This window comes from Callithrix jacchus, chromosome 11 (assembly GCF_049354715.1).
Source record: "Callithrix jacchus isolate 240 chromosome 11, calJac240_pri, whole genome shotgun sequence".
In the NCBI taxonomy this organism is placed as follows: Eukaryota; Metazoa; Chordata; class Mammalia; order Primates; family Cebidae; genus Callithrix; species Callithrix jacchus.
The window spans coordinates 22,777,756-22,805,727 of NC_133512.1; the positions used below are offsets into that span (position 1 = coordinate 22,777,756).

Below are 27,972 nucleotides of genomic sequence, written 5' to 3' on the forward strand. Positions count from 1 at the left end.
ATATCCGAAGCTTAACTATCTTATTACTGGTCATGAAAAGGTAACATTCTAATTCAGTCTTTCCTTTTTTTCTTTTTTTTTTTTTTGAGACAGAGTCTCCCTCTATCACCCAGGCTGGAGTGCAGTAGCTTGATCTCGGCACACTGCAACCTCCACCGCCCAGGTTCAAGCAATTCTCCCACCTCAGCCTCCCAGGTAGCTAGGATTACAGGCATGTGCCACCACACGCAGCTAATTTTTGTGTTTTTAGTAGAGGCGGGGTTTCACCATGTTGTCCAGGTTGGTCTCGAACTGCCAACCTCAGGTGATCCACTCACGATGGCCTCCCAAAGTGTTGTGATTACAGGTGTGAGCCACCATACCCAGCCTCTGGGTTACCCATTGATGTAGTACCAGAAAAAAGTTAGGTTACAGGTTTCATTCTTTCATTTATGTACCACTTTTCAATGTGCCACTTTTCAAGATAATGAGTTGATTTGCTAGCATTCCCCAATGGTTATTAAGTTTCGTTATTATTTTATTTATTTATTTATTTATTTTTTGAGACACATTCTTGCTCTGTCACCCAGGCTGGAGTGCAGTGGCTCGATCTCAGCTCACTGCAACTTCCACCTCCTGGGTTCAAGCAATTCTCCTCCCTCAGCCTCCCTAGTAGCTGGGATTACAGGCACGTGCCACCATGCTCGGCTCATTTTTTTATTTTTTATTTTTAGCAGAGACAGTGTTTCACCATGTTGGCCAGTCTGGTATCAAACTCCTGACCTCAGGTGATCCACCTGCCTCAGCCTCCCAAAGTGCTGGGATTATAGGCGTGAGCCACCGCACCCAACCAGTTTCTTTTTCAGTGTTGTTGAGACCATCAATTTAAACATATTTAACAGCTGAAGGAAGCATAAAATTAGAAAGATATAGAATACTTAAAACTTAATGAACATTTTCTCTTTCTGGGGACAGAGGAAAAAAACATAATTAACAATCTTGTATCAACAATTGAAGAAAATACATTTTTAGTTAAAAAATAATTCACATACCATAAAATGCATGCTTTTAAAAATGTTTTTTATGTATTTAGAAAATTGTGCACTATCCAATTCCAGAACATTCTGTAACTCCCAAAAGAAACCCATACCCATTAGCAGTCATTCTCTATTCCCTTCTTACCATACCCACACCCTGCCCCTGGCAACCACCGATCTATTAATACTTTGTTTCTATGGATTTGTCTAAAAACACATTCTTTATCAGCACATTTGCAACATTTGAGAAAATTGAATTAATGTAAACTAAGTCTGTTTCTTTCAATGTAAAGAAAATATAAAGCCAGAAAGGAAATTCCCACAACATTCAAAGGATTGATATCATATTATTTGACACATTATTTGACAAAAACACAAATAAATCTAAAATAAATAACAAATGAAATTATGTCACGAAGTAATAAAATGATACCACATTGGAAGATTAACAATACATTTATTTGATTCATGGATTAGAGCCCATGGAGCATAATGTCGATATCTGTCAGATATTCCCTCCTTTGTAGTAGCTATTGAAGCCTAAATTTAAAAACATTAAATGGCAACTTGAAGGTATTCAGCAGCATTTAAAAATCCTGTTATGGCGTATGAAAGGAAGAGAGAAAGAAAGGGAGGAGGGCCGCTGGCCCAAAGAGCCCTTGAGAAGGCTGCCAGGGCAGAGCCATGCTCAAGGAGACGCACTCACTTGTGGCCAAATGGGCAGCAGGGAGAGGTGACTGGGGTTTCAGGACAATGGCCATGCTGTGACTCCTGGCACTGTCGTTAGGGCCAAGAGCTTTAAGAGCTTTTCTGCTGGGAGTGAGAGGCTTCATGACTCGGTGCTAGGAGCCCCCTTTATCATGAGAACACAGGTGCAACCCTCCACCTCCTTTGTGTCAGATCCTGCTGCGATGAGGCACATTCCCACTCTCTTTCCATTTACATCTAGCCACTGATGGTCCCTCCACCCGCTGGATGATGGATAAGATTCACTCTCGAATGTTCAAGGACTTCTAGTCATCCAAATTTCTGATTTTACATCAACTTGTTAAGATGCCACAAAATCTGCATTTTGAGCAGCCCCAGCATCTGCACCCTGTGGCGCCTTTGGCAACATCACTGCAACACTTCCTGTCGGCCAGTGTGGATCAAAACCTCCAGCACAACAGACTATTTCCTGCCATGACTGGCAGAAAGCAGGAGCACAGTAATGGAGTAAACACATTGTCCAGCACTTGGCAAGCTGAGGAAACCACACTTGGCTCTCTCTTGCCCCTGGGACACATCCGATTCTGCCATATGAGTGACTGTGATACTGTAGTCTCCAGAATTCCAAAGTATTGAGCTACTTCTGAGAGAATTGGGTCAGGCTGACTCAGCCTGCGTGCAGTTGCTGAACAGAGCTCCGTCAGGTGATGCTGCAGGGAAACGCAGCCAGGACATCCTGGCCTGGTGTTTGCGAAGGCCAGTGGTCTTGCCAGAGTAGGAGGTGTGTGCAGGGCACTGCTGGGGACAGTGGCAGGAATTCAGCACCCACAGCAGGATGCAGACTCTGGCTCCCCACAGTATTGGCAGCAAATTCCAGACACCCATAATCAGTAAGCATCTAAGGATGCTAAGGCATTCTTTAACCACCAAGAATAGTTTGTGGGTCCTGTACTCACAAACCCAGATCCCTCACCTCTTGGTTTACCCCTTTTTTTCCTTTAAAGTGAAAGGAGGAGGGTGGCCTGGGCTTCCAGTAAGTATTGGTCTTGTTACTAAGAAAAGCAATTCATTCCTCTTTCCATTATTGTCTTTTCTTAGACTGGCCAAGAAACGATACTCGAGTATGAAACTCTATGTTCTGGCTGGGCGCAGTGGCTCACGTCTGTAATCCCAGCACTTTGGGAGGCCGAGGCTGGTGGATCATGAGGTCAAGAGATCGAGACCATCTTGGTTAACATGGTGAAACCCCATCTCTATTAAAAATACAAAAAATTAGCTGGGCATGGTGGCGCGTGCCTGTAATCCCAGCTACTCAGGAGGCTGAGGCAGGAGAATTGCCTGAACCCAGGAGGTGGAGGTTGCAGTGAGCCAAGACTGCGCCATTGCACTCCAGCCTGGGTAACAAGAGCGAAACTCCGTCTCAAAAAAAAAAAAAAAAAAGAAACTCTATGTTCTTTGAAAATGTAATGTTAAACAGTAGTTAGTGAGTTTTCCTTCATCCCAAACTGTCCTGCTAAAATAAACGTCAGGTGGCTGTCACTTCAGCCAAGATGTAAGGGCTCACAGACGGCCAGCCATGCAGCCATTGGCCCAGGGCCCACAGGACATCTGTTCTGGGTCTGCCACCAAGTATGAGCCAAGAAAGTCAGACCTGAGAATAAAATATTTCCAAATATTATCTTCCTCTGGACCTGATTTACAAAGCACAGCACAAGTTGGGAGAAGAGGGAGTTTTTCTAGGATAAACAACCTGGAGTAGGGGGAGGTCGTGTTATTTTAAATGTGGAGCTCATACAGGAAAATTGCTGGTCCCCAAGATCAGGGGGCATTCACCGTGATGGCCATTTTCATTATTTTATGCTAACTCTAATATATAGCGTTCCAACATAAGTCTTAAAAAAGGTGCTACTAGAGGGAAGAGAGCCAGCAAGTGCCTGTCCTCCAGGGACAGACGCCCTCGACATGTGGCTCCGCCACAGTTAGAGGGAAGGACCCCTCCAAGAAGCCAGCTCCTGCTGTTGCCTTCTCTTCCACTTCTACTCTCCCACAATTTCTCCCCAGGAGAGCATACACACAGGTGTTGACAAGCAGAGCCATTATGTGACATTGTATGCAGACCTCAGGGCAAAATTCTTGGCACAGTTTATATAAATTACAGATGCACATTTTCTTAATCAACCCAGGCTCTCTCCACATTAATTGTATAGATCTTCCAATTAAGGCTCAACTACTTTTTTCTTGAATAATGTAGCAGTTGCTTTTTAAAATATAATAATAATACATGCTATCGAAAACTTAAGAAATAAAAATTTCAAATTGACAACAATCCTACCGTCGGCGATACCTACTGTATTATAACACTGTGTATAATAACTATACACATAAATATACACAGGCACACATGCGTGCTGAAATCTTGGCATTCATGGGGTAAACATTTGCAATTTCAGCTCTTCCTTGGTAACTCCAATTTGCACCTCTGCAAGGCACAAATCTCAATCTGGTGTGTGGGAGAATATTGCTAAGCTAATGAGCAATCCTGCAGAAGTTCCTGCCATGATGCCTAGATCTCTGCATGTCATAGATAATGCACAAGCAGATTTGAATCTAATCCATGTCAATAGGTTTATTTGAAAACCCTACTGAGAGTGGCAGAGACCATTCACGCTTAGCATGTAGAGGAAGTGGGCGGGGTTAATAAACAGACTATCCACAGATGTGGGTGGTAACAAAGGAAAATACATATGGAACACTCAAGGAGTAGAAAGAAAAACAGGGGGGCAGTCCAGGGCAATGCTGTCTCCCCTGCCTGAGGGATTTCCTCACCTCTGCTTGCTGCTTTCTGCGCCTTCCACCCCAGTTATCTCTGCTTCTTCCTCTTTTAAATGTCTAAAAATGGCCATTTCAGCCCCCAAGAATAAATGAATCTTAATCCTATTTCCCCAAGAAACTGAGTTTCTCAGTCTGAATTTCAACATCACTGGGATATAATCAGATCGGCACGGCTCAACATTGACTGCCAGGCCAATGACTGCTAGCCAGGCTTTGGAAGGACCGTCCTGAGGCCAATATGCACCCTGACCTCAGCAGCTGGTCCTGTGGCTCTCAGAGAACAGCCTTCCTCAGACACGGCCATGGACTGGTTGGTATACAGATCCTCAGATCACTCAAATTTGGCACTTGATCTTTAATGTGACGGGGCAACCTTCTGTCTTTGCCACCATAAAACAGATTCGACTTTATTTCCAGTATTTTCTACCCAAGTTTTCCACTTACTGTTAACACTCTTAACACATTTTATAAAAATTTAAATACATTTTAACACATTTTCTTAACACGTACTTAACCAACCTCCTTGCTACTCTCTTTGCCCACATGAAAGTTCAACTCGGTACAACATAGCTCATCTTTTCCTCCATACTCTGTACCTATTTGTGTACTAACAGTGCCCCATTCTAAAATCTTTACCATTGGGTGATACTGTTTGGATATTTGTCCCTTTCAAATCTCATGCTGAAATATGATCCCCAACATTGGAGGTGGTTCCTGGTGGGAGGTGTTTGGGTCATGGGGGCGGACCTCTCATGAATGGCTTGGTACCCTCCCTCCCCATGACAGCAAGCGAATTTGTGCTCCATTAGTTCACACGAGAGCTGGCTGTTTAAAGGATCATGGCATGCCTTCCTCTCTCTCTTGCTCCCTCCTTTCCACGTGCCATGCCTACTCCCCATCTGCCTTCTCTCATGGATTAGAAGCTTCCTGAGGCCTCCTCCAGAAGCAGATGTTGGTGCCATGCTTCTTCTTTTTTGTGGTTGTTTTTTGTTTTTGTTTATGATACAGAGTCTCACTCTGTCACCCAGTCTAGAGGGCAGTAGCATAATCTTGGCTCACTGCAACCTCCCCCTCCCAGGTTCAAGTAATTCTCATGTCTCAGCCTCCCAAGTAGCTGGATTTACAGGCACCCATCATCATGCCCTGCTATTTTTTATATTTTTACCAGACTGGGTTTCACCTGTGTCGGCCAAGCTGGTCTCAAACTCCTGATCTCAAGTTATCCGTCTGCCTCAGCCTCCTAAAGTGCTGAGATTACAGGCACGAGCCACTGTGCCTGGACTGCCATGCCTCCTATACAACCTGTAGAACCATGGGCCAAACAAACCTGTTTTCTTTATAAATTACCAACTCAGATGTTCCTTTCATGGCCACACAAAATAGGCTAATACACTGGGTGAGCCTCGTATCTCTGTATGTGCTGCTCTTTCTCATGCTAGAAATGGTGGGACGGAATGGAGTTCAGAAAAGTAAGGATTTATGTTCACCTCTGTTTTTGTGACATTTTGATGCCACTATTTTCCAGCCTGATGGATTTTTGACTCTGCGATTATGAACACAAATACCTTATTGAAAATTATGTAACTACTCATACATTTTACTTCAGCATGTTTATTTAACACATTGCTTCTCGGCCTTTTGGCTAAGATCAAATGTAATTTATTTAACACATAAAGTGTTTCCATCTATTTGTTTTCATTTTTATTTCACGGAAATTATTTTATTTAGAATGGATTATTGTGAATATTACATTTGTTTTCCTTCTGTACATCATATTTGTCTGCTTCAGTGCCTCACACAGTCAGAATGGAAGCACCAATTGAGCTCTGTATGAGCTGGGGTCCTGATAGACACACGTTGCCCACTCAGCCGAGATTTTTTTTTTTTTTAGCTTAAGTGATTGCTGCTTTGGCTTTTATTATATATTACTCAAAAACAAACTAAAGTTACACATCGTTACTTGAATTTTAGTAGTTTCTGACCTTTGACATGTAAAAGTGATTGTCTTACTTCATTTGGGTGGCTATAACAGAGCACACAGATTGAGTAATCCATCATGAACAGATAGGTATTTGGCTTACAGTGCTGGAGATCGGGAAGTCCAAGAACATGCTGCTGGTATTTGACAAGGGCCTTCCTGCTGTGTCATCCCATGGTGGAAAGCAGAAGGGCAAGAGAGTGATGGCAAACTCAACTCACATCCATCACAAACCCACTCTAGAGACAGTGAATCCACTCCCTCAATAACAACATTCATCCTTTCATGAAGGCAGGTCCCTCAGGGTCTGATCGCCTATAAATGGTCCCACCTCTCAACACTGTTTCATTGGGGATGGTGTCCAACACTTGGACTTTGGAGGACACATTCAAAATACAGCAGTGATGAAAATATCTTTTTTATTGTCTTAAATGTCACCAAAATCTCTAGCCTTTCCCTTTATTCAATAAAAGTATAATTAAATACACGAAAGAATCTCAAGTTTTGTTATTTCGAACTCCATTTAAATTTGACTGTTGGCTCATAATTCAGTGAGCTACCCTTTTATCAAATCCCTGTCCTTAGGGAATCCAGGGTTAAATTAATACATCCAATATTTGTTGTCATTGATGGTAATGGTCAAATTTTGTTTGTGGGAATTTTAGCTAAATTGGGATTTCTACATAAAGAGACATTCAGAGGTCCAAACGTCATGCCACTGCAATTGAGCTGGTTACCCATTCCTTCCTTTTCTGAAATAACGTTTCTTTTTCCTAGAGAAGCAGTTAATGAAATTTCTCTTCAATATGCGTCATACAAATCAGAGTGTTTTCCAATAAAAACAGCTTCTCTCTGTTTTTCACTCTGGTCATCTTAGCTCTGCATAGACACACTGAGTTTATTTTAGGTGTCTAAATGAATGTGCTGCATGCTGTAGAGAAGGACTACAGGCCCTATTTTTGAAGACATAATTTCCATTTTTGCTTAGTGGAGAGGCAGCACCACTGCATGGAGAAACTCCATTGCTTCTCTATGAGAAAGAAAGATTGCTTGCTTGATACCAGTTTCTACAGAGAAAGCATGAAGGAGCAGTGGTTTAGAGCAAGTCCTGTGATGTAACAGCTCCCACAGATTCCCAGAATAGCCTTTAGTTTTAAAGCAGGGAAAGGCAGGTAGACAATAGCCAAGTGTACAAAGTATAATCATGCTTTGAAGATTTTTTCCTACGGCCAAGTTTCTTTCTAGCATAGAAGTGGTGCCATCAATGTAAGCTGTTCCACCTGTGAGTTATGTGATCATGCCCTTTAGAAGTCTCTGCAGGCCAGGCACGGTGGCTTACACCTGTAATCCCAACACTTTGGGAGGCTGAGGCAGGTGGATCACTTGAGGTCAGGAGTTTGAGGCCAGCCTGACCAAAATGGAGAGACTCCGTCTCTACTAAAAATACAAAATTAGCCGGATGTGGTGGCGAATGCCTGTAATCCCAGCTACTCGGGAGGCTGAGGCAGAAGAATTGCTTGAACCTGGGAAGCAGAGGTTGTGGTGAGCCAAGATCATGCAATTTCACTCCAACCTGGGCAACAAGAGTAAACCTCCATCTCCCAAAAAAAAAAAAAAAGAAGTCTCTTCAGATGGAACCCAGTGCTGTCACTCAGACTCAGGGTTTATGCCAGTGGTTCACAATCATGTGGGATTTTTGAAGACACTTTTTTTTTTTTTAAAGATGGGGCTTCACCATGTTAGTCAGGCTGGTCTTGAACTCCCAACCTCAGGTGATCCGCCCACCTTGGCCTCCAAAGTGCTTGGATTACAGGTGTGAGCCACCATGCCCGGCCTTGAAGACACTTTTAAAGGGAGTGAACGATTACACAGACTGGTCAAGGGACACAAAGGGTATGCTGAGGTACTGTGGGAAGCTTTATCATCCCAGGCAATGTGTTACCAGAGCCTGGGTGAAAGCTAGAGTTCTAGAAGAATCTGCCCATACAGGCTGCATTCTCTGCCAGAACCATGCCAAAGTAGGGAGAAAGAAAGAAAAATACAAACCCAACTTTCCTCTCCTCCCACTCTCTGACCCCGTATCAGTCAGTGCTTCCCCTTGGCCCAACCCTTCGGGGAAACCTAACGGCATAAGAGCAGGAGGGACAATGCCCACAGGAGGAGGCATCCCAGGCACAGAGAAGAATAGCAGAGAGCGGAGAGTGAACCGAGGGGTCAGGTGGAAAAGAACAGAGCATCACCAGCACAGGTAGCATCCCCTCTACTCAGAGAGTGCAAATGACCCAGATCATTCCAGAGGAGCCCATTGGTTTACAGTCTATTCCTGTCACTGGCTCTTTGAAGGTGGGCATTTCCTCTGCTTTCTCCCGTGCTATGAGGTTCCTACTCACCTGGGGCACCTTGACACCTCTCCCACTCTCATTCTCCCTCAGTGCACCCTGTGAATGCTCCCCTCTGAGCTCCTGCCCAGTGTCCAGGGAAAGAAAAGGCTTACAAGACTGAACTTGGTATTTGAGGGTCTGCAAATAAAATAAAACTAACCCTTCTCAGTTATTTGGGGGATAAACTTTTATTAAACCTGACCATGATAAAGGTTTTTTCCCACATGCTGTGGTTTAAATATATACCCCCGAAGTTTCTGTTTTGGAAACTTAATTGCCATTGTAACAGGAATAAGAGGTGAGGTGTTAAGAGGTGATTAGCCCATGAAGTCTCCACTCACATGGACTGATGCTGATATCACAGGAGTGGGCTCCTAACAAAGGGATAAGCTTGGCCCCCGTTTTCTCTCTGTCTCGTAGTCAGATGCCGTTATATCATGGCATGATTCTTGCCATATGCTGGTGCCATTCTCTTGGACTTCTCGGCCTCCAGAATCTTGAGCCAAAAATACACTCCATTTCTTTATAAATTATGTAGTTTGTAGTATTCTCTTACGTCAACAGATAACTGACCAGGACACCTTTTTTTTTTTTTTTTTTTAAAGGGAGCCTTTGTGACAAAATCTAGAAATTAAGAGTTCACCTTTTGTCGCCAATTTCTACAAAGTCAAGACTTACAGAAAAATCACAATTCTTCATCAGTTCTAGAAAACCTCGCTCTCTTTTTTAATTCCCCCTCCCTCAGTTCTAGAAAATCTCTAACAAACATTTTTTTATGTGCAGTTTTAATATTTGCCAGTATTTGGTGGTGACTTTTTCTGCTGGTGACAATTATAATTTGGATTTAAGACTGATACTTTGTATTTAGTTCTTTAATAATCTATGAGAAATTGTTCATGGTTTTGCTGAGGAATTCCAAAACTGCAATATTACTAATGGTTAGTAATGATTGGTCTTGTTTTGCTAACTTAGTTCTTACATATTCTTCTCTTCCCTTATAAAAGAACATACTACAACATATGACAGTGCTCTAGTTATCTACCCAAACATCAGGCCGAGGAGGCAAAATGCCTATTTTTGTTTTTGCTTCTTCAAACTTTTTGTTCCTACATCAAATGTTTAGCTTTTACCATTGTTTTGCAGGGATTATCTGCATTTATATATATTTATATAGATGTATATCCTGACTTTAACTCTTAAACATTTCATCATGAGCATTTTCCCAAGCTGGGCCATAGTCTGCCAAAATATGACTTTAGTCATTGTGTCATATTCCTTCTAATTGAAACGCTTCATAAGCAATTCTCAATTTTTGGGCCAGGGTCGGTAGCTTATGCCTATAATCCCAGTGCTTTGGGAGGCTGGGGCAGGTGCATCACCTGAGGTCAGGAGTTCAAGACCAGCATGGCCAATATGGTGAAACCCCATCTCTACTAAAAATACAAAAATTGTCTGGGTGTGGTGGTGAATGCTTGTAATCCCAGCTACTGGGGAGGCTGAGACAGGAGAATCTCGTAAACCTGAGAGGCAGAGGTTGCAGTGAGCCAAGATGGTGTCATTGCACTCCAGCCTGGGCAACAATAGTGAAACTGCCTCAAAATAAAAAGAAGTTCCCAATTTTTTGACTTTAAATTGTATCATTTATTTTTTATGTTATAACTAATATTTTAAAAACATTATTTATAACTCTTTGCATGTCTAATTTTCCCCCTAACAGTGTTCCTATAAAGTATAATCAGTGGATCAAATGACATAAAATTGTAAAGGCCCTTGAGCCAGGCACAGTGGCTCATACCTGTAATTCCAGCACTTTGGGAGGCAGAGGCGGGTAGATCACCTGAGGTTGGGAGCTTGAGACCAGCCTGCCCAACATGGAGAAATCCCATCTCACTAAAAATACAAAAAATTAGCCGGGCGTGGTGGTGGGTACCTGTAATCCCTGCTACTCAGGAAACTGAGACAGGAGAAATGATTGAAGCTGAGACACAGAAGTTGCAGTGAGCAGAGATCGCACCACTGCATGCCAGTCTGAATGACAAGAGCGAAACTCCGCCACACACACACACACACACACACACACACACACACAGGCTCTTGAATAGTTTTAACAGAAGATTTTCCTCAGGAAACAATTATGGTTCTGCTCAAACACAGAAATAAAGGTAGAAAAAATACTCAAAGTTCTACCATAAGATTTACAGCTTGAAAAATGTTTAAAGCTGATGTAACAAAAGTCTCACTTAAGCCATCACAAAATTAATGTAAACATTAGATTGAACAAGACATTTTTTTTACTTTCTAGATGGACACATTAAACTGCATGTATTTCTTGTGTAAAACATAATGTTTTGAGGTATATATACATTGTGGAATAACTAAATCTAGGTAACTGACATATTAAAATAAGGGAATCCCGTCGCCCGTGACAACATGGATGAACCTGGAGGACATTATATTAACTGAAATAAGTCTGGCACAGAAAGACAAACTCTCATGGTCTCATTTATATGTGGAATCTAAAAAGTTGACCTCATACTAATGAAAAATAGAATGATGGATACCAGGGGTTGGGTGGTTGAGGGGGATGGGCTGGAAAGGTGTCGGTCCATGGATGCAAAGCTTCAGTTAGACGGGAGGAATACTTTCAAGAGATTTACAGTCATTAAACCAGTTTCAATGTATAAGCATGATTGGATCCAGGATTTTTCAAAAGCAGCTTTAAATGATATATTCGAGGCAACTGGGGAACCATTGTGGTGGTTATACAGAACTTCATTCTGAAAAGAAGCATGTGAAGTGACATGACTTTCAAATTGTTCAGCACTTTTTTAGCATATGATATAGATAGACACATATATACACATAAACAAACATACTTTGAAATGAAAACAAATTTGGGACCCCCAAATCACTAAGCTAAAGGGAGAAGTCAAAATGGAAACTGCTTAGGGGAAACCTGCCTCCCATTCTATTCAAAGTCACCCCTCTGCTTACTGAGATAGAGGCATATCTGACTGCTTTCTTTGGAAAGGCTAATCAGAAACTCAAAAGAATGCACCACCAGTCTCTTATCTACCTATGCCCTGGACGCCCCCACCCAGCTTCAAGTTGTCCCGCCTTTCCAGACCAAACTGATATCTTACATATAGACTGATGTATCATGTCACCCTAAAACGTATAAAACCAACCTGTGCCCTGACCACCTTGGCACATGCTGTCAGACCTCTGGAGGCTGTGTCTCCTCAGGCATGTCCTTAACCTTGGCAAAATAAACTTTCTAAATTAGCTGAGACCTATCTTAGATTTTGGTTAATGATACATACAAACATACATACTTTCTGATAGTGAAAAGGTGACAAAATATTAACAGCAGGTGAAGTTAGGTAACTGCTATTTCGATGTTTGATGTTAGCTGGAGAACATTTAAGTTTTGAGCACTACTGGGAAATGTAACTAGTCCCACAGCAGCGGGAGTGGGATGTTCAGTCAGCAGTGTCTCACGCAAACACGAAGACTTGACGTCCTCAGCTCCAATCACAGCCTGTCACACAGCAGGTGTGTGCCCATGCAACTAGCTTCCTATGAAGACTCCGGACTGCAGGATTCAAGTACCGTGCCTGGGTGGAGACAGGTGTCTGTGGTTTGCCTCTGGAGAGCAAGGAGCAGAAGGAGGATTTAGAAAACTGTGCCGGCCTTCCCTAACCTTCCTGCACTGGAAGCTGTGCCGCAAGCAAGTTTAACCAAGAGTATAACTTTCTGTTGGGTCAGGTGAAGCTTTCAGCCAGTCATCCAGCTAGGGATGAGACCTCAAAACAAAAGGGCCTGTGGGAGCCTTTTCGGGCTCTGGTGTAAAGGGAGAGACAAATGGAAAAAAAGAAAACTCGAATTTTCTCCAGAGCGAGAAGCAAAAGAGATCACCCCCTGCCACCTTTGTTCTTTAGAGGATTTACTTTTTATTTATTTTTTTACTTCAATCGCTTTTGATACAACTGGTTTCCTGTTATGTAAACCCAGAAGATCTGAGACAAGTCTCAGTTAATTTAGAAAGTGTATTTTGCCAAGGTTGAGGATGAGCCTACCACACAGCTTCAGGAGGTCCGGACATGCCCAAGCTGGTTGGGGCACAGCTTAGTTTTCTACATTTTAGGGAGACACGAGACATCCATCAATATATGTAGGAAGTACATTGGTTCGCTCTGGAAAGGCAGGACAACTTGAAGCAAAGGCAGGAAGACTCGTGGGGAGGGAGCTTTCAGGTCACAGACAGGTGATGTACAAACGATGTACTTCCTTTTGAGTTTCTGATTAGCCTTTCCAAAGGGGGAAATCAGATATGCATCTATCTCAATGAGTGGAGGGGTGACATTGAGTAGAATGGGAGGCAGGTTTGCCCTAAGCAGTTTCCAGCATGAGTTTTTCTGAGTGGTTTTGGGGGCCAAGATATTGTCCTTTCACAGTTACATGAATGAATTCTATAGCGGTGAAATCTGAGATTATAGTCTGCAGGCCAACCAAGCTGTATTCACCGTACCCAATATGTATTGTTTTATGCCTCACTCCCCACCTTCCTCCTTGAGTCTCCAAATTCCATCATATCACTCTGTATTCCTTTGCATCCTCCTAGCTCCCACTTGTGAGAACACATGGCATTTGGCGTTCCACTCCTGAGTTACTTCTCTTAGAATAATGGCCTGAGGCTTAGAGGATTTACTTTAGAAAATGCCTCAGACCAGGTGTGATGGCTCTTGTCAAATCCCAGGTGGAAGGCAGAGGTGGGCAGATCACCTGAGGTCAAGATCAGCCTGATCAACACGGAGAAACCCTGCCTCTACTAAAAATACAAAATTAGCCAGGCGTGGTGGCAGGTGCCTGTAATCCCAGCTACTTAGAAGGCTGAGGCAGGAGAATCGCTTGAACCCGGGAGGCAGAGGTTGCGGTGAGCCGAGATCACGCCATTGCACTCTAGCCTGGGTAACAAGAGCGAAACTCCATCTTAAAAAAAAAAAAAGAAAAAAGAAAATGTCTCATCATAAATTCTTTCTCTCTCCTTTTCAGATGGATTTATGCAAATCTTTCTAAAAGCTAAAGAAGCTTCTTGCCAGTTTTACAACCCAGGGATGCTTTTCTCAAGTACCTGGGAACCATCTCTTTGAAACGTAAACATTGAGGAAGAGAATGCCCTATCCCCAGATTCCAGGGGACGGTAGGAGTCCAACTTCAACAGGCACCTGGCTCCACATTTTTATTTTCTTTTGGATAAAGGCAAGTAGCAAGCACAAGTGACTACTCCAATTACCAGGTGAATATGAAACAGGAGAGTTCCCTGACCCCCCTCACAGGACCTGCAATAGGGGTGTGGCTCGTCGGTTAGGCCACCACAGTCTCAAACCCCTTACAGGACAGGGAGCCTACAGATGGGCAGGTGCAGGAGCCAGGGTGAGCACTTTTGGGCTCCAGCCCCACAGCGCCTAAGGGTGGGTACCTGCAACTCACAAAGTTCCAATGGGCATGTTACAGTGTTATATCAGCTCTGCCATCCACAGGTGGCTTATGTGTTAACCAGATCAGTGCCCTCTTGACACCTGGGTCCTTGTACAGCATCCAGGAAGAATCAGGTCACATGGACAAATTGAAGGATGCTAAATAAAGGAGGATTTTGCCAGATGGAGGTGTCTCTCAGTGGGATGGATGGGGAGCTGGAAAGGGGATGAAGAATGCAGTCCCAAAGCCTTGGACTGAAGAAAGAGACTCAACAGCAGCCCTCCACCTGCCTCACCAGTAGGAGTGGAATGAGGAAGGGTGGCGGTGGGAGTCACCGAATTACCCTGTGGTTTTGCCCAGTTTGGTAGTGAGAGACTTCTCTCTTCTCTTTTTACAGAAAACAAAGAGGTGCTTCTCTCACCCACTTACTCAAAGCCAAGAGAGGAGAGGGCAGCTAGAGGAATCATTTATGGAGACTGTAGGTGCCTGGAAGAAGGACTGGCCTCTCTACCTGGTTAATCCTTTCTGCAGGTGGGAAGTTCCCCAGAGGAACCCAGGCCAGCAAGATGAGAAGGGCCCACTGTGGGGTGTGCCCAAGAGCAGGAGGGAGTTGCTTCTTCATCCATCCCAGGTCCTGGAAGGTCTCAGGGGCCACCCCTGTGCGAAGAGCAGATGCTGGAGGAGGGCACAGGGCCATACAGGGCAAGCCCCACCCTGAAGAGATGTTGTAGATGTGGATTGCTGTGTGCCTAAAGGGAGACACAGAAACCCCTTTTTGAGGGGATACTCTGTGATAAAGGGTAGGTCAGGGGGAAGCTGAACACTGTCCCTCCCCCTAAAACACATACACCATCTACATACACACAGCATAACGGAGAAGCGCCAACCAGCACCAGATTGAAACAATCCAAGCCAGAATAGGCCCAGAAGGCAAGGGCAGAGGACAATAAAAGAGCAGATGGTAGCCCTGACACCACTCCAGGGAGGGAAAACAAATCCAATATGACTGCAGCAGATTTCCTTCAGGCTTTTTTTAAAAAATAAATTTTTGTTGAAGGGAAACACGTAGAGAACATGCATAAATGGTACGATCACCATCCAATGAGCCATCACAGTGAGCACAGCCTTGCATCTAAATGGGGGAACATTACCAACGCCCCAGAGACCCCTCATGCCCCTCCCAGTCACTGCCCCTTCCAGGAAGGTGACCATTATCCTGACTTCTAATAATAAAGATGAGTTTTGACTACTTTGAACCTTGCGTCACTGGAATCATACGGTAAGTTCCCTTTCAACTCTCCCTTCTTTCATTCATGGTGACTGTCTTCAGATTCATCTGTGCTGTGTGTAGAGTAGTTTTTATTTATTTTAAGTTGATTTTTATTTATTATCTACACACCATTGCATGGTGTTTCCTATGACTGCTATAACAAATTACAACCTTAGCTGCTTAAAACAATGGAAATTTATTTTCTCACAGTTCTGAAGGCCAGAAATGCGAAGTCAGTATCACTGGGCCCTAATCAGGGTCGAAGCAGGGTCACAGCTGTCCGAAGGCTGTAAGAGAGTCCTCGCCTGCAGGAGCTTCTGGGAGCTGCCAGCAGCCTTTGTCTTGTGGCCAATCTCTGCTTCCTCGGCGGCTCTGCCATCTCCTCTTCTGTGTGTATTAAATCTCCTTCCAGCTCCGTCCTGTAAAAACACATGTGATTGCCTTTAGGGCATTCATGGCCACTGAGGATATTCCAGGATCAGCTCCCTCTCAGGATTTTTGCTCAATCACAGCTGTAAAGACACATTCGAGTGAGGTTTAGAACAAAAGTTTAATAGGCCAAAGAAAAAGAGCTCCAGAGAGGGGTCCTGGAGAAAAGGGTTGCCACTTCCACAGTGAAATGCAGACTTTATAGATGAGCTTGAGAAGGCGGTGTCTAATTTACATGGGGCATGAAAGATTGGTTGAACCAGATGTGTTATTTGCATAGTGCAAAGAAGAAACTGGCAGCCCCACCCTCATCTTTTATTATGCAGATGAGTTTTTTTACAGGGTCAGTGCAGTATTGCCTGGTTTTTTACTGTACGAGTGGTAATGAGAAAAGGAAAATGGAGCCTCTGGCCCCCAGGTACCCCTTTTCTATCAGCAAGCTGCTAGCCCTTACCCATGTAGGCTTTCAGCTTCCCTATCTTAGCGTGCCCAAAAAAAGGGAAAGAAATGTGCTCATTAAGGCCTACTGTTTTCACTAGGACCCAGTGTACGTATGTGGAGTTTGGTGATTACTCAGGAAGCTACCCCCTCTGTGCTGGAGTGCTTATTTGTGTGTTATAGACCAATCTTCCAGGCTGCTCTTTGTTAGAAAAAAGTAATTTATTTAAAATGTGTGTGGTTAAAAAGAAAGTAATTTCTAAGCTGCTTTTTTGTTTAAAAGAAACTTTTTGCGGGGACTATTTCACCCTAACTATCTACCTAAATAATTTCTATCTCCTTTATCACGGGAAGTAGGCCCGGCCCAGTAAGGGGAGCTGCTGGCGACGTCTGGAGCACGCAGGTGCCACTGAGGGCCTGGTCCAGGATGCCTTCCTCTGGCCTTTGACTACAGCCCCAGTGTCCACTGCCTGGAAGCCCCTGCTTGGCTGGCAGCAAGTACTCTCTGGCCTCCCTGGACAGGGGTCAAGGCAGAGGCAGAGGGGGCGCGATGCCCTGGAGTTGGTCCCCAAGGCCTTGAGCCAGCCCCAGTGGGCTTGAGCCTCCCCGTCCTTAGAGGCAGCTAGGTGATGGACAACTCCAGGCTGCTCTCAAGCTACTCGGCCTGGCACCTCAGCCTGCCAGGCTTCCAGGCTCAGCGGGCCATGGAGCACCCCAGCTCCTGCAGCAGTCAGCCCTCTACCCTTCTCTCAAGAAGCCCTGACACCCCTTTGGCAGCTGCAATGCCGCCGCTGAGCTTGCCATGGCCACCTCCCCCTACCCTCAAAGCCAGGGCCAGCCCCGAGAGCCAGGCAGCCAGGCAGCCTTCCTCCAAGGAGGGTCTAGAGGCGAGCCGGGCAGCCTGCAGGAGACCAAGGACACAGCCCTGCAGCACGTTGGGGACATTGGGCCGCTGGGGAGTCCACGGTCATGTGCACTTCCCCAGGCTTGTTCTGGCAGGATGGGGGCTTCCCGAAAGAGGGGAAACCCAAGGGGAAGAAAAGCGGAACCGCAGCCGCAAAGACAGTGTCCAGAAGGAGGACAAGACCAAGGACAAGGGCAGAGGGCGGCCCTGGGAGATGCCTGGTGTGGACAAGAAGGGCCTGCAGGCCAGCAGCCCCCGCAGCAAGGCAGAGTGTGGGGAAGAGACCAAGAAAAAGCCATCTTCACCCACTTGGGAAGGGGAGGCCTGACCTGCCAGAGGTCCATCTGCTCTTCTATCTCTCCTAGCCAGGAAGGGCACGAAGGCTCCTGTGGGGAAGCCGGTGGAGTGGAAGGCCTGCTGGATGCCTCCCAGGAAGCCCCAAGCTGAAGAAGCAGGCCCTGAACCACCCTGACCCCTTTGCAGAAGAGAGAGAGGAGGAGGTCCCAGAATTGGTGGCGCTGAGGGTGTGGCCCCCAGCCCTCCCAGCCTCAGATGGGACTCAGACTTTGTCTTTAGCCTGGGCTTGGGGAGGCTCAGAGGTAGCCCAGGTGGCTCAAGGACTCCCCACCCACCTCCTTAGCCTATATCCTTCTTCCTCCTCCTCTCCTCCCCTTCCCCTCCTCCCCTCTTCCCTTCCCCTCCTCCCCTCTTCCCTTCCCCTTCCTCCCCCTCCTCTCCTCCTTCTCCTCCTCTTCCTCCCCCTTCTCCCCTTCTCCTTCCTCCACCTCCCCCTCCCCTTTCTCCTCCTCCCCCCACTCCTCCTCCAACTCCTCCAGCGGGGGCAGGATGTGGATTACTCTGCCCTAGAGGAAGAGGTGTACTTCACTCCCACCCCTTGGAGGAATACCTGTGGATCTTCAACAGATCCACCAGCCTCAACATGGAAGACAAAGGCCGGCTGGCCCTCAGCCACCCAAGGAAGAAGCCTTCGGGTCTCCTCACTCCGTTCAGAAGAGGATGATCTCACCTTTCCAAGCAAGGCCAGGAGGCAGAGCCCTGGAGGAGGAGTCTCGTGGTGCCCCGGCGGGCAAGACAGCTCAGGAGGAGGCTACAAGAGGGCCCAAAAGGCACAGAGGAAGTTGGTGAGCAGGCAGCAGGCCGTCTCCAGCCTGGCAGAGACGTCGTCCTCCCTACAAGAGGATCGCCCACATCCCCAAACCCCGCTTGGCTGCAGCCCCTACAGGTGCCAAGAAGACCCTCGTGGCTAGCGGCAGCCAGCCTCCAACGGCTCCAAGCCCCTCAGCCAGCTGCTTGAGACACGTAGGTCGTCTGGGGTGGCGTCCAAGACCAGCACCACGACGGTCACCGCGAAGCGACTCGCCCAGTCCATCCTTACAAAGTGTAAAGAGACCCATTATCCCTGAGGAGTTAGGGGCAAAAGTCGCCACCATCATCCGCCAGCGCCATCTCAACCTTTTCATCCAGAAGTGTCTCGCGTCCTGCGCTTCCAACCGTGGAGAAGGCGCTGGAGGAAGAAACGGGGACCTGAGACCGCAGCACTGGCGAGAACCTCTACCTGAACTGCCGCAGACAGCTGGCCGGAGCTCAGGGGCCTGCGTCCCAGGAGGCGGTGTCGGTGGGCAGGTTGGCAGCCGCCGGAGCAGCCCCGGGTGGGGAACCTGAACGGAGCCGCCCTGTGCAGCCGTGAGGAGCTCCTGCTAACCCAGGACCAGCTCGGGGAAAACGCTCCCCGCCACGCACCTGCCGCTCTGCCACCTTCACTCCGAGGAGAGGCCTAAGGGCTCCTCCTGCAGGACTGCTGTCCGGCAGCACCGAGTCCCGCGTGTCCTCCCCGGGTGCTGTGTCCGCAAAGAGAAGTAGTGCCACTGAGGGCGGCTGGAGACCCGGGTTACATGGCGCCATCAGGTCGCTGAACTCACGTGCCAGATGGTGGGGGGCGCCTCAAAGGCCTCGAGAGGACGTTTGCGAAAGCTCTGGGGATATCCCCCCGACCCACGCCCTGGACTGCCGGGCACCCTGCACCACGCACAGCCACGATCAGCCCGAGGGCCTTCGGGGGCAGAGGTCGATCTCGCCTGCACGAGCGTCAGCCGCGGGCTGCCCAAGCCGCCCTGCCGAGCGTGCTCGGCGCGGCGCCGACTCCATCGTCGCCGGCACCGCCTGGAGAGCGACCTGTGGCCTCGAAGGGGCCGCTGCACCGTGGTGGGCGCGTCCGCGCTCTCCCCCGCGCCTGCGCCGCTGCTGCACGTGCTCCCTGCGGAGGCTCAAGGCGAACCACCTCGGGTCAATACTCAAAGCCACGCGGACCGCACAGCTCCCGCGGGGGCGACACGCCTGCTGCACCCGGCGACCTGGAAGGTCGGAGAAGACCAAGCGCTAGCGCCAGCCTGCCCGCTTCTCCTGCCGCCCGAGGCCTCTTCCGAAACAGCGCGATCCAGGCGGCGCAGAGCGGCGGGATCGGCGGGCAGCCCCGGCCCGCCGGCGTCCCCGGCACCCCCACACCGGCCCGTCCCGCCGGCGGCAGTCTCAGACCCGCGGTCGAGAGCAGCCCGGGCACCCTCGCGCCAGCCTGCGGCTCCAACCAGGCCCTCACTCTCGCTCCGCTCCGGGAGGCGACCCGCGCCTCTGCTTCTCACGCGGGGCGCCGGGCGGGCTGGTCTCGGGCTTATGGGAGACAGGCTTTTTAAATTCTGTATTGTTATTTGTATTATTTTTAATGTAAACCTGATGAATTGCACAGTACCTTCGCCACCGAGGGGAGTAGGGGCTCGCCTCTGGCTTACCCCCCGAGGCATGGGGACGGGACAGACCCGAGGTGGAGCCGGGACCACCGCCACAAGCGGCCCGGCGTGGGGTAGACCCGCCTTTGGGGCTCCGGGGGCTGGTCCACTCTGCAGGGGCGGGCTTCCGCCTCCGTGATCTCTGAGAACCAAGCCAGCCCCTCGCCAATCCCCACAGCCTGCCGTCTGTGCCCCAGTGTCCCCACCCCCCGGCCTCCGGATGCTCTTTCCGCCAGAGCATGCTCCTCCTCTGTGGGGTTCTCTGTACCCCTTCTGCCTCACCAACCCTTCCCCTCTGCATGGACAGAATAAAGGCTGCTATAAATAAATGCTGTAAAAAAAGAAAGCACAAAATAAAAATCATGCCAGTTTACACTGTTACTCCACGTTCTTGCCAACACTTAGTATTGAAATTCTTTTTAAATTTACCTTTCTGATGGATGTGCAGGGAAATCTTACTGTGTGATTTTGATTTGCATTTATCTGAGAATTTAGGATGTCGAGCAATTTTCACGTAGCTGTTAGCCACCCCAACATCTTTCTGGTGAAGAATCACCTCAGGACTCTTCCCCATTTTTTCAACTGTGTTTTTTTCTCTCTAGCAGGAGCTCTTTATGCTTTCTAGATAAAAGCGCTGCCAGTATCTCCAGTCTATGGCTCACCTTTACACTCTGAAGTGCTGTCTTTTTTAGTCCATAAGCAAATTGTATTTTTATTCACCAGCAACAATTACAAACAATAGCCTTAAAAATTCAAATGCCTGGGAGTAAATCTAATGCAAGAGGTGCGAAACCACTACAGAAAAAGCCGTCAAGCAGTATTGAAACAAAATTTAAAAGTCCTAAATAAACAATAATTGGAAGACTTTGTATTATAAAAAGTCAGTTCTCCCCAAAATGATCTACAGAGTCAAAACAATCCCAATCAGAATCCCAGAAGGGTTTTAAAAAAAGAAAACTGACAAGTGGATTTAGAAATGTATATGGCATTGCAAATGACCTAGTATAGCCAAGACGATCTTAAAGAAGAACCAAGTAGTAGGAATTTTCCATCCAACTTCAAGACTAAGTGTAAAAGTACAACAATTAAAACAGTATTTGGGGTAAATATAGACAAATGGACCAAAGGAAAGACTAGAGAACAGAAACAGACTCCCATGGGCACACACGCTTGACTTATGACAAAGTTGGCAGCGCAGAATGATGAGTAAAGGCAATAATGCTGGGCCAGTTGGAGAGTCAACTGGAAAAATGAAAATCAGCCCCTCTTCATGCTGTGCACATAAATAATTCTTGGTGCGTTATAGATGTAAATGTGAAAGGTAAAAGAACAAAGCTTCCAGATGATAGCATATGAAAATATTTTTGTGGCTTTGAGCCAGGCAAGAATTCCTTATTATCAAATAGCACTAACCGTAATAGGACGACATTAAGATTTGGATTGCTTTTTGGGCAGGCAGATCACCTGAGGTCAAGAGTTCGAGACCAGCCTGGCCAATATAGCAAAACCCTGTCTGTACTGAAAATACAAAAAATTAGCCACCTGTAATGGCTACTCGGGAGGATGAGGCAGGAGAATCGCTTGAACCCAGGAGGTGGAGGTTGCAGTGAGCCAAAATCATGCCACTGCACTTCAGCCTTAAAGCTGACGAGAGCAAAACTCCCCCTTAAAAAAAAAATTCGGGTTGCTTTAATGTCTGAAAGTGATTTAAAAAAAAGTTACAAGAAATAGGTTGCATGATAACATGGTAATAATATCACTATCATTTATGGAGCATTTGTGATATATTAAGCACCCTAATGAGTTCCAAATGTCTTGTCTCATTTAACAACACTAATATTATTATTATTTTACAGATGAGGAAACTGAGGTACATATTGTTGAAGTAACTAGCCTATTCACACCACTAGTAAGTAACAGAGCTGCTCTGCAGACCAGGCAGTCTGGCTCCAGAGTCAACACTCTTAACGACTCCGCCTGACCCCCATTAGAGGCATTGGATTTTATACAATGAGGCCACTTAACTTATAGACAGATAGCAAACCCGAAGAGGGCATGTAGGATGCCTTTTGGAAAACATACCAGGAGTCCCTGGATCCATCTGAATACTTCCCAGTGCTACATATCACAAGATACAAAGCATAACAAGAAGAAGTTGTGGCTAAAGTTCTTAAGGATAAATACCTCAGGAATCAGGACAAAGTCATTGTTACGGTGACGGGAAAAGGTTTTGCAAACTCAACTATGGGAGTATTGTTTTCAGACTTAACCCTCGTCGTTATGTATAACCTTAGCTGGCCTTGCTCCTCTGTGCTGCCCATGTCAGTGATACCAGCAGGTATTATCTTGGTGGTAGCTGGTAAATGTCTGAAGAATCTGTGAACCCAAAAAAGCCATGGGTACCCGCTTGGTGGTACTAACAATAAATTTTATTTATTTATTTATTTATTTTGAGACAGAGTCTCACTTTGTCATCCAGGCTGGAGTGCAGTGGCATGATCTCGGCTCACTGCAACCTCCACCTCCTGGGTTCAAGCTATTCTCCTGCCTCAGCCTCCTGAGTAGCTGGGGTTACTGGTCTCGAACTCCTGACCTCAGGTGATCCACCCGCCTCAGCCTTCCAAAGTGCTGGGATTACTGGTCTCGAACTCCTGACCTCAGGTGATCCACCCGCCTCAGCCTTCCAAAGTGCTGGGATTACAGGTGTGAGCTGCCGTGCCTGGCCACAATAAATTTTACATTGGTGAGATCCATGGTGACCAACCTATCATTCTTCTTTTCCATGTTATTTTATGAGGAGGATAAATCCACGTTTGACAGGACCCAGGATAGATGAAGCCAATCTTAGTTAATCCTCAGTTCTTCCTAAGAACTCATTCTGGGTATGTAATGTTTACTAAAAATAATAATAAAAGGCCATAAAGAGAAACTTTTGCCCAAGCAGACAGAATGTCTGTGATATTCACATTGCCAGGGAAATGACACAGGCTAGAAGAAATTATCATCATATGACTCACCACTACCCTTGCCAGTTCTTTTGCTGACAGATGGAGAGATAAAAGATCTAAAACTGTGTCTATGAGGGATTAACATTCTAAAATTTTGATCACTCATAAGAATGCAATATTAACACTCATTACACAAGATAGCAGCACATCAAGGGTTTTGCTTGTGGGACCCCAGCTGCCCCCACCCAGAAGACAAAGCTGGGTAACTCCAGGAGTCCATGGGAGTTACTTCTCTCTCTTCATCTTTTCCTTCCCTTCTTTCCAGGCCTTCATTCTTTCCTTTCCGTTCCCCTTGCTCCTTCCTCTCCTCTCTCGTTTCTATCCCTTTCTGTTTTCTTTCTTTCTTTTTATTCCTTTCCTTCCAACAGATGGGATTTTATTTTTATTTTTATAATCCTGTGTATAAAATTTCAGTCAAAATATTATCCTAGAAAAGAGTATAAATAATTTTTTGTTTCATTATATCTAATAGTTTTTCAAGCAAACTAAGAATCTCTAAAATATCCAGGTCAGCAAAGAAACTGCAACTAAGTAATTTATTGTGAAGATGCCTTCTCTTCTAACACAAGCTCTACCCCGCGGGAAGGTTTTCCTAAATATAAATCAGCAGTAAAGCATGTTCTCCTCTTCACTAGGCAAGTTTTTGTAAATACCCTGTTGCCAAGCTGCCGTCTCTGGTCAGGGAGGCTTACACGATGTCTGCCAATTGACTGCAGCAAGTCCTGAGAGCAGTGGAAGAAGGGCCAGTGTGATCCGACATGGGCAAGAGATCACAAGAGACAAAAGCACTGAGCACTAACCTCTGATTTTTTATCTTGCCCAAATTCCCTAGACCTAAAGGGTCTAGGTCGTCATGCCCTACAAACCATACGTTCTCATCAGATGGGTTTTATTGGATCCTATATATTGTGACTTACTTTTCAATTTGACTCTGGTATAACATTATAATACAAGGAAAAATAATAATTCCAAAATATATTTCCTTGCCACACCTTAAAAGTGCCCTGCAAAGTGTCTTGTGGGAAGAATCCACGTTCTGTAGAGAATCCGCTTCCCCCTTTGTTTTTCTTCCTTCCTTCCCAGATCCATGAGATAATCAACTAAAGGCCAGGCATCCTTTTAAGTCCTATAAAAAACAATTTACAACCTGCTCTCTCTTAAGTCTGCAGAGTAAAACTCAGTCTCCTCAATCCTTTATCTGTAACCTGAACATTCCTATCTATCCCAGGTCTTCAGACAACCTCAACCAATTGTTAACTAGAAAATGTTTGAATTGGCCAGGCGTGGTGGCTCACGCCTGTAATCCCAGCACTTTGGGAGGCCAAGGCGGGTGGATCACGAGGTCAAGAGATTGAGACCATCCTGGTCAACAAGGTGAAACCCCGTCTCTACTGAAAATACAAAAAATTAGCTGGGCATGGTGGCACGTGCCTGTAATCCCAGCTACACAGGAGGCTGAGGCAGGAGAATTGCCTGAACCCAGGAGGCGGAGGTTGCGGTGAGCCGAGATCACGCCATTGCACTCCAGCCTGGGTAACAAGAGCAAAACTCCATCTCAAAAAAAAAAAAAGAAAATGTTTAAATTTACCTATAGCTTGTAAGCCCCTGTTTTTGTTCCGCCTTTTGCCAAACCAGTGTACTTCATAAATGTATTTGATTGATGTCTCATGCCTTGCAAAAATGCATAAAACCAAGTTGTATCCCGACCACACTGGGCACATGTTCTCAGGACCTCCTGAGGGCTGTGTCACAGGCCATGGACACTCATATTTGGCTCAGATAAATCTGTCACAATATTTTACAGAGTTTAACTTTTTTCATCAACAGTACCTAGGCACAAAGTGGAAATGAATAGAAAAAGAAATGTGTGTAATCTACGCTTCCCTCAGCAACCCCAGCTGTAGATAGACTATGTATCTGTGACAAATAATTAGGACATGACTAACAATTTCAGTATTAACAAGATATTTAGTTCTGAGTCTTCAGCTCACATTGTCACTGGGATCCTAAAAGTATCAGAGGCGTTGGAACCAGAGGCGTTTGAACTTCATCTTGAACAGGGCAGGGTAAAATAAGACTGAGACCTACTGGGCAATATTCCCATGAAGTTAGGCATTCTAAGTCACAGGATGAGACAGGAGGTCACCACAAGATACAGGTCACAAAGACCTTGCTGATAAATCAGCTAATACAGACCAGATGGCACGGAAGCCAAAACCGAGTCATTCCTCACTGCTCGTTACACACTAATTATAATGCATTAGCATGCTACAAGACAGTCCCTTCAGCGCCATGAAAGTTTACAGATGCCATGGCAGTGTCTGGAAGTTACCCTATATGGTCTGCAGAGGGAAGGAGCCCTCAGGTCCAGGAATTGCCCACCCCTTTCCTGGAAAACTCATGAATAATCCACCCCTCGTTTAATCAAGAAACAACCATAAAAATGGCCAGTCAGACCCGGTGCCGTGGCTCACGCCTGTAATCCCAGCACCTTGGGAGGTCAAGGCAGGCAGATCACCAGGTCAGGCCAACACAGTAAAATTCCTTCTCTGCTAAAATACAAAAATTAACCAGGCGTGGTGGCGTACACCTCCTCCCAGCTAATCCGGAGTAATCCCAGCTACTCCAGAGGCTGAGACAGAAGAATCGCTTGAACCCAGGAGGTAGAGGTTGCAGTGAGCCGAGATCGTACCACTGCACTCCAGCCTGGGAGACAGAGTGAGACTCTGGATTAAAAAAAATAATAATTATATATATATATACACACATATATATACACACACACACACAATTATATATATATATAGCCAGTCAGTAGCCCTCAGGGCTGCTCTGCCTATGAGTAGCTATTGTTTTATTCCTTTACTTTCTTAATAACCTTGTTTTCCCATGACTCTATAGACTCACCTGGAATTCTTTCTTGTTGAGATCCAAGAACCCTCTCTTGGAGTCTGGAATGGGACTTCATGTCCTCCTTTTCCCTGACAGGGTCCCAGGGGCTGCCAGCCATGGCCATAGCACAATGCGGCACAGGGAGCACTACACATATCCTCGGCTGTGCTCCCAGAGGTGCTCCTGCACAATGCAGTGTGAGTGATGCCAGAACCATGCAGGGAAGTGTTGCCCACCTGGGCAGTTGGCAGCCACCTGGTAACCATTGGGATCTTCTTGTTCTCCATTATTTACTAAAACAAACAGAAACACTTAAATGTCTAATAATAGGTAAAGTAAATTCTCATAGACCATACAATGGCCTATGAAACCAATAAAATTATGTTACAGAATATTTAATGACAGAAAAACATTCATGATTTATTGCTAAGTAACACTGATAAAATTTGATCATAGTAGTTAAAAAGACAAAAAAATGTGTAGTTTAAAATAAAATTTCAGAAGCCTCTAGATTTATTTTGCCAAAGGAGGAAGTTAAGCCCTAGAGACAGTAGCATGTTTGCAATTTTGCTTCTTAGATTAAAGCTTAACTCTCTTCCTCCTTGCTTTTGTCCTGTAAATGCCTAGGAGAGACCAGAGACCAGACTTCCCCCCTTCCAATCACTGATCTTTGTTATAGATTAACTGTCTTTATTATCCAGTTGCTAACCCAGACCAGATGGCACCCAAGACCCCACAACAGTTTACAGCTTCAGTGTGGAATGTTAAACACACCTTTCCCTGAAAAAAACATACCACCTGGACTAATTACATCATTGAATTTTAACTACACATTAAGTCTTCCATAGAAAGATATTGAAATTTTGTTAAACCACCCTAAACTTTGCCCATGGAAGTGATCCCTAACTTCTACACTCTGGAGCACTGACTTCTGTTCTTTGAAATCTGGGCTTCCTGGGTAGCCTGTTCTCAATCTTTGCACTTAAATAAACTCTCTTTAAACTACAGTCTGACCTTTTTATTATTATTATTATTATTTTAGGTTGATTACAGGCACTGGAGCATGACCAAAAGCAGGCAGTAACTAGAGAGGAGTCAGGCCATGAGAATCAGGAATGACAGTGCGTAAGATTTGCCATGCTCAGCATTAGGCCTCCAGGTCCCCGCTAATCCACACAGAGCTCAGTGCAGCTGGAAACCTCAGTCTTACCGGCTTGATGTATCAGATGACAAACTTTAGGCTGGCGGAACAGCTAAAAAGTTATGAAGAAATCCTGGAACGGAGAAAACCACAGAGGGGACAAACCCTTACATATGATTATAAACTCTGCCCAAATTCTGGGCTGATTTGGTGAACTACCATCGACGAAAAGAGTCAAACTCTGTAAAATATTTGAAGAGATTTATTCTGAGCCAAATGAGTGACCATGGCCCATGACACAGCCCTCAGGAGGTCCTGAGATCATGTACCCAAGGTGGTTGGGGTACAGCATGTTTTTACATATTTTTAGGAAGGCATGAGACATCAATCAAATACATTTAAGAAATACATTGGTTTGGTTCAGAAAGGTGAGACAACACCAAGTGATGGCTTCCAGGCTATAGGTAAATCTAAACATTTTCTGGATGACAATCGTTTGAGTTTATCTGAAGACCTGGGATCAACGGAAAGAAATATTCAGGTTAAGGAGATGGAGGATTGCAGGCCAGGCACAGTGGCTCACGCCTGTAATCCCAGCACTTTGGGAGGCTGAGGCAGGCAGATTAATTGAGCTCAGGAGTTTGAGACCAGCCTGGCCAGCATGGTGATATCCCGTTTCTACTAAAAATACAA

The 27,972-nt window shown here is 45.8% G+C and overlaps 1 protein-coding gene across 5 annotated transcripts; it reads right to left on the minus strand.

Moving 5' to 3' along the window:
- Positions 1 to 1,044: 1,044 nt before the first annotated feature.
- On the minus strand, positions 1,045 to 26,569 carry LOC118143628 (uncharacterized). 5 transcript variants are annotated; one of them, XR_013523882.1, is made up of 4 exons: positions 19,199 to 20,092; positions 15,875 to 16,085; positions 14,908 to 15,145; positions 1,045 to 12,563 (listed from the first exon to the last, which is right to left on the minus strand). XR_013523882.1 is itself a non-coding variant. In XM_078342463.1 (3 exons), exons 1-3 carry the CDS (start codon positions 19,358 to 19,360, stop codon positions 15,906 to 15,908), a joined length of 423 nt encoding a protein of 140 aa, XP_078198589.1. In that variant the 5' UTR covers positions 19,361 to 20,092; the 3' UTR covers positions 1,045 to 15,905. The 5 variants fall into 5 exon arrangements, 3 of the variants coding, with proteins under 3 accessions (XP_078198589.1, XP_078198587.1, XP_078198590.1); XR_013523883.1 differs by lacking the exon at positions 19,199 to 20,092 and adding exons at positions 18,465 to 18,545; positions 26,154 to 26,569 and having other exon boundaries at positions 1,045 to 16,085; XM_078342463.1 differs by adding an exon at positions 18,465 to 18,545 and having other exon boundaries at positions 1,045 to 16,085.
- Between the last annotated feature and the right edge of the window lie 1,403 nt (positions 26,570 to 27,972).

Bases quoted from the DNA above. Each gene is read 5' to 3' on its own strand.
- LOC118143628 (XM_078342461.1), bottom strand. From the start codon at position 19,360: ATGGCGCCATGTAACCCGGGTCTCCAGCCGCCCTCAGTGGCACTACTT. The intron at 18,546-19,198 runs GTGCGTGGCGGG...GCCCTCTTGTAG, and splicing joins TGAAGGTGGCAGAGCGGCAG to CCTCCTCCTGAGCTGTCTTG. The intron at 16,086-18,344 runs GTATTCCTCCAA...GTGTTTTTACAG, and splicing joins GATCTGTTGAAGATCCACAG to GACGGAGCTGGAAGGAGATT.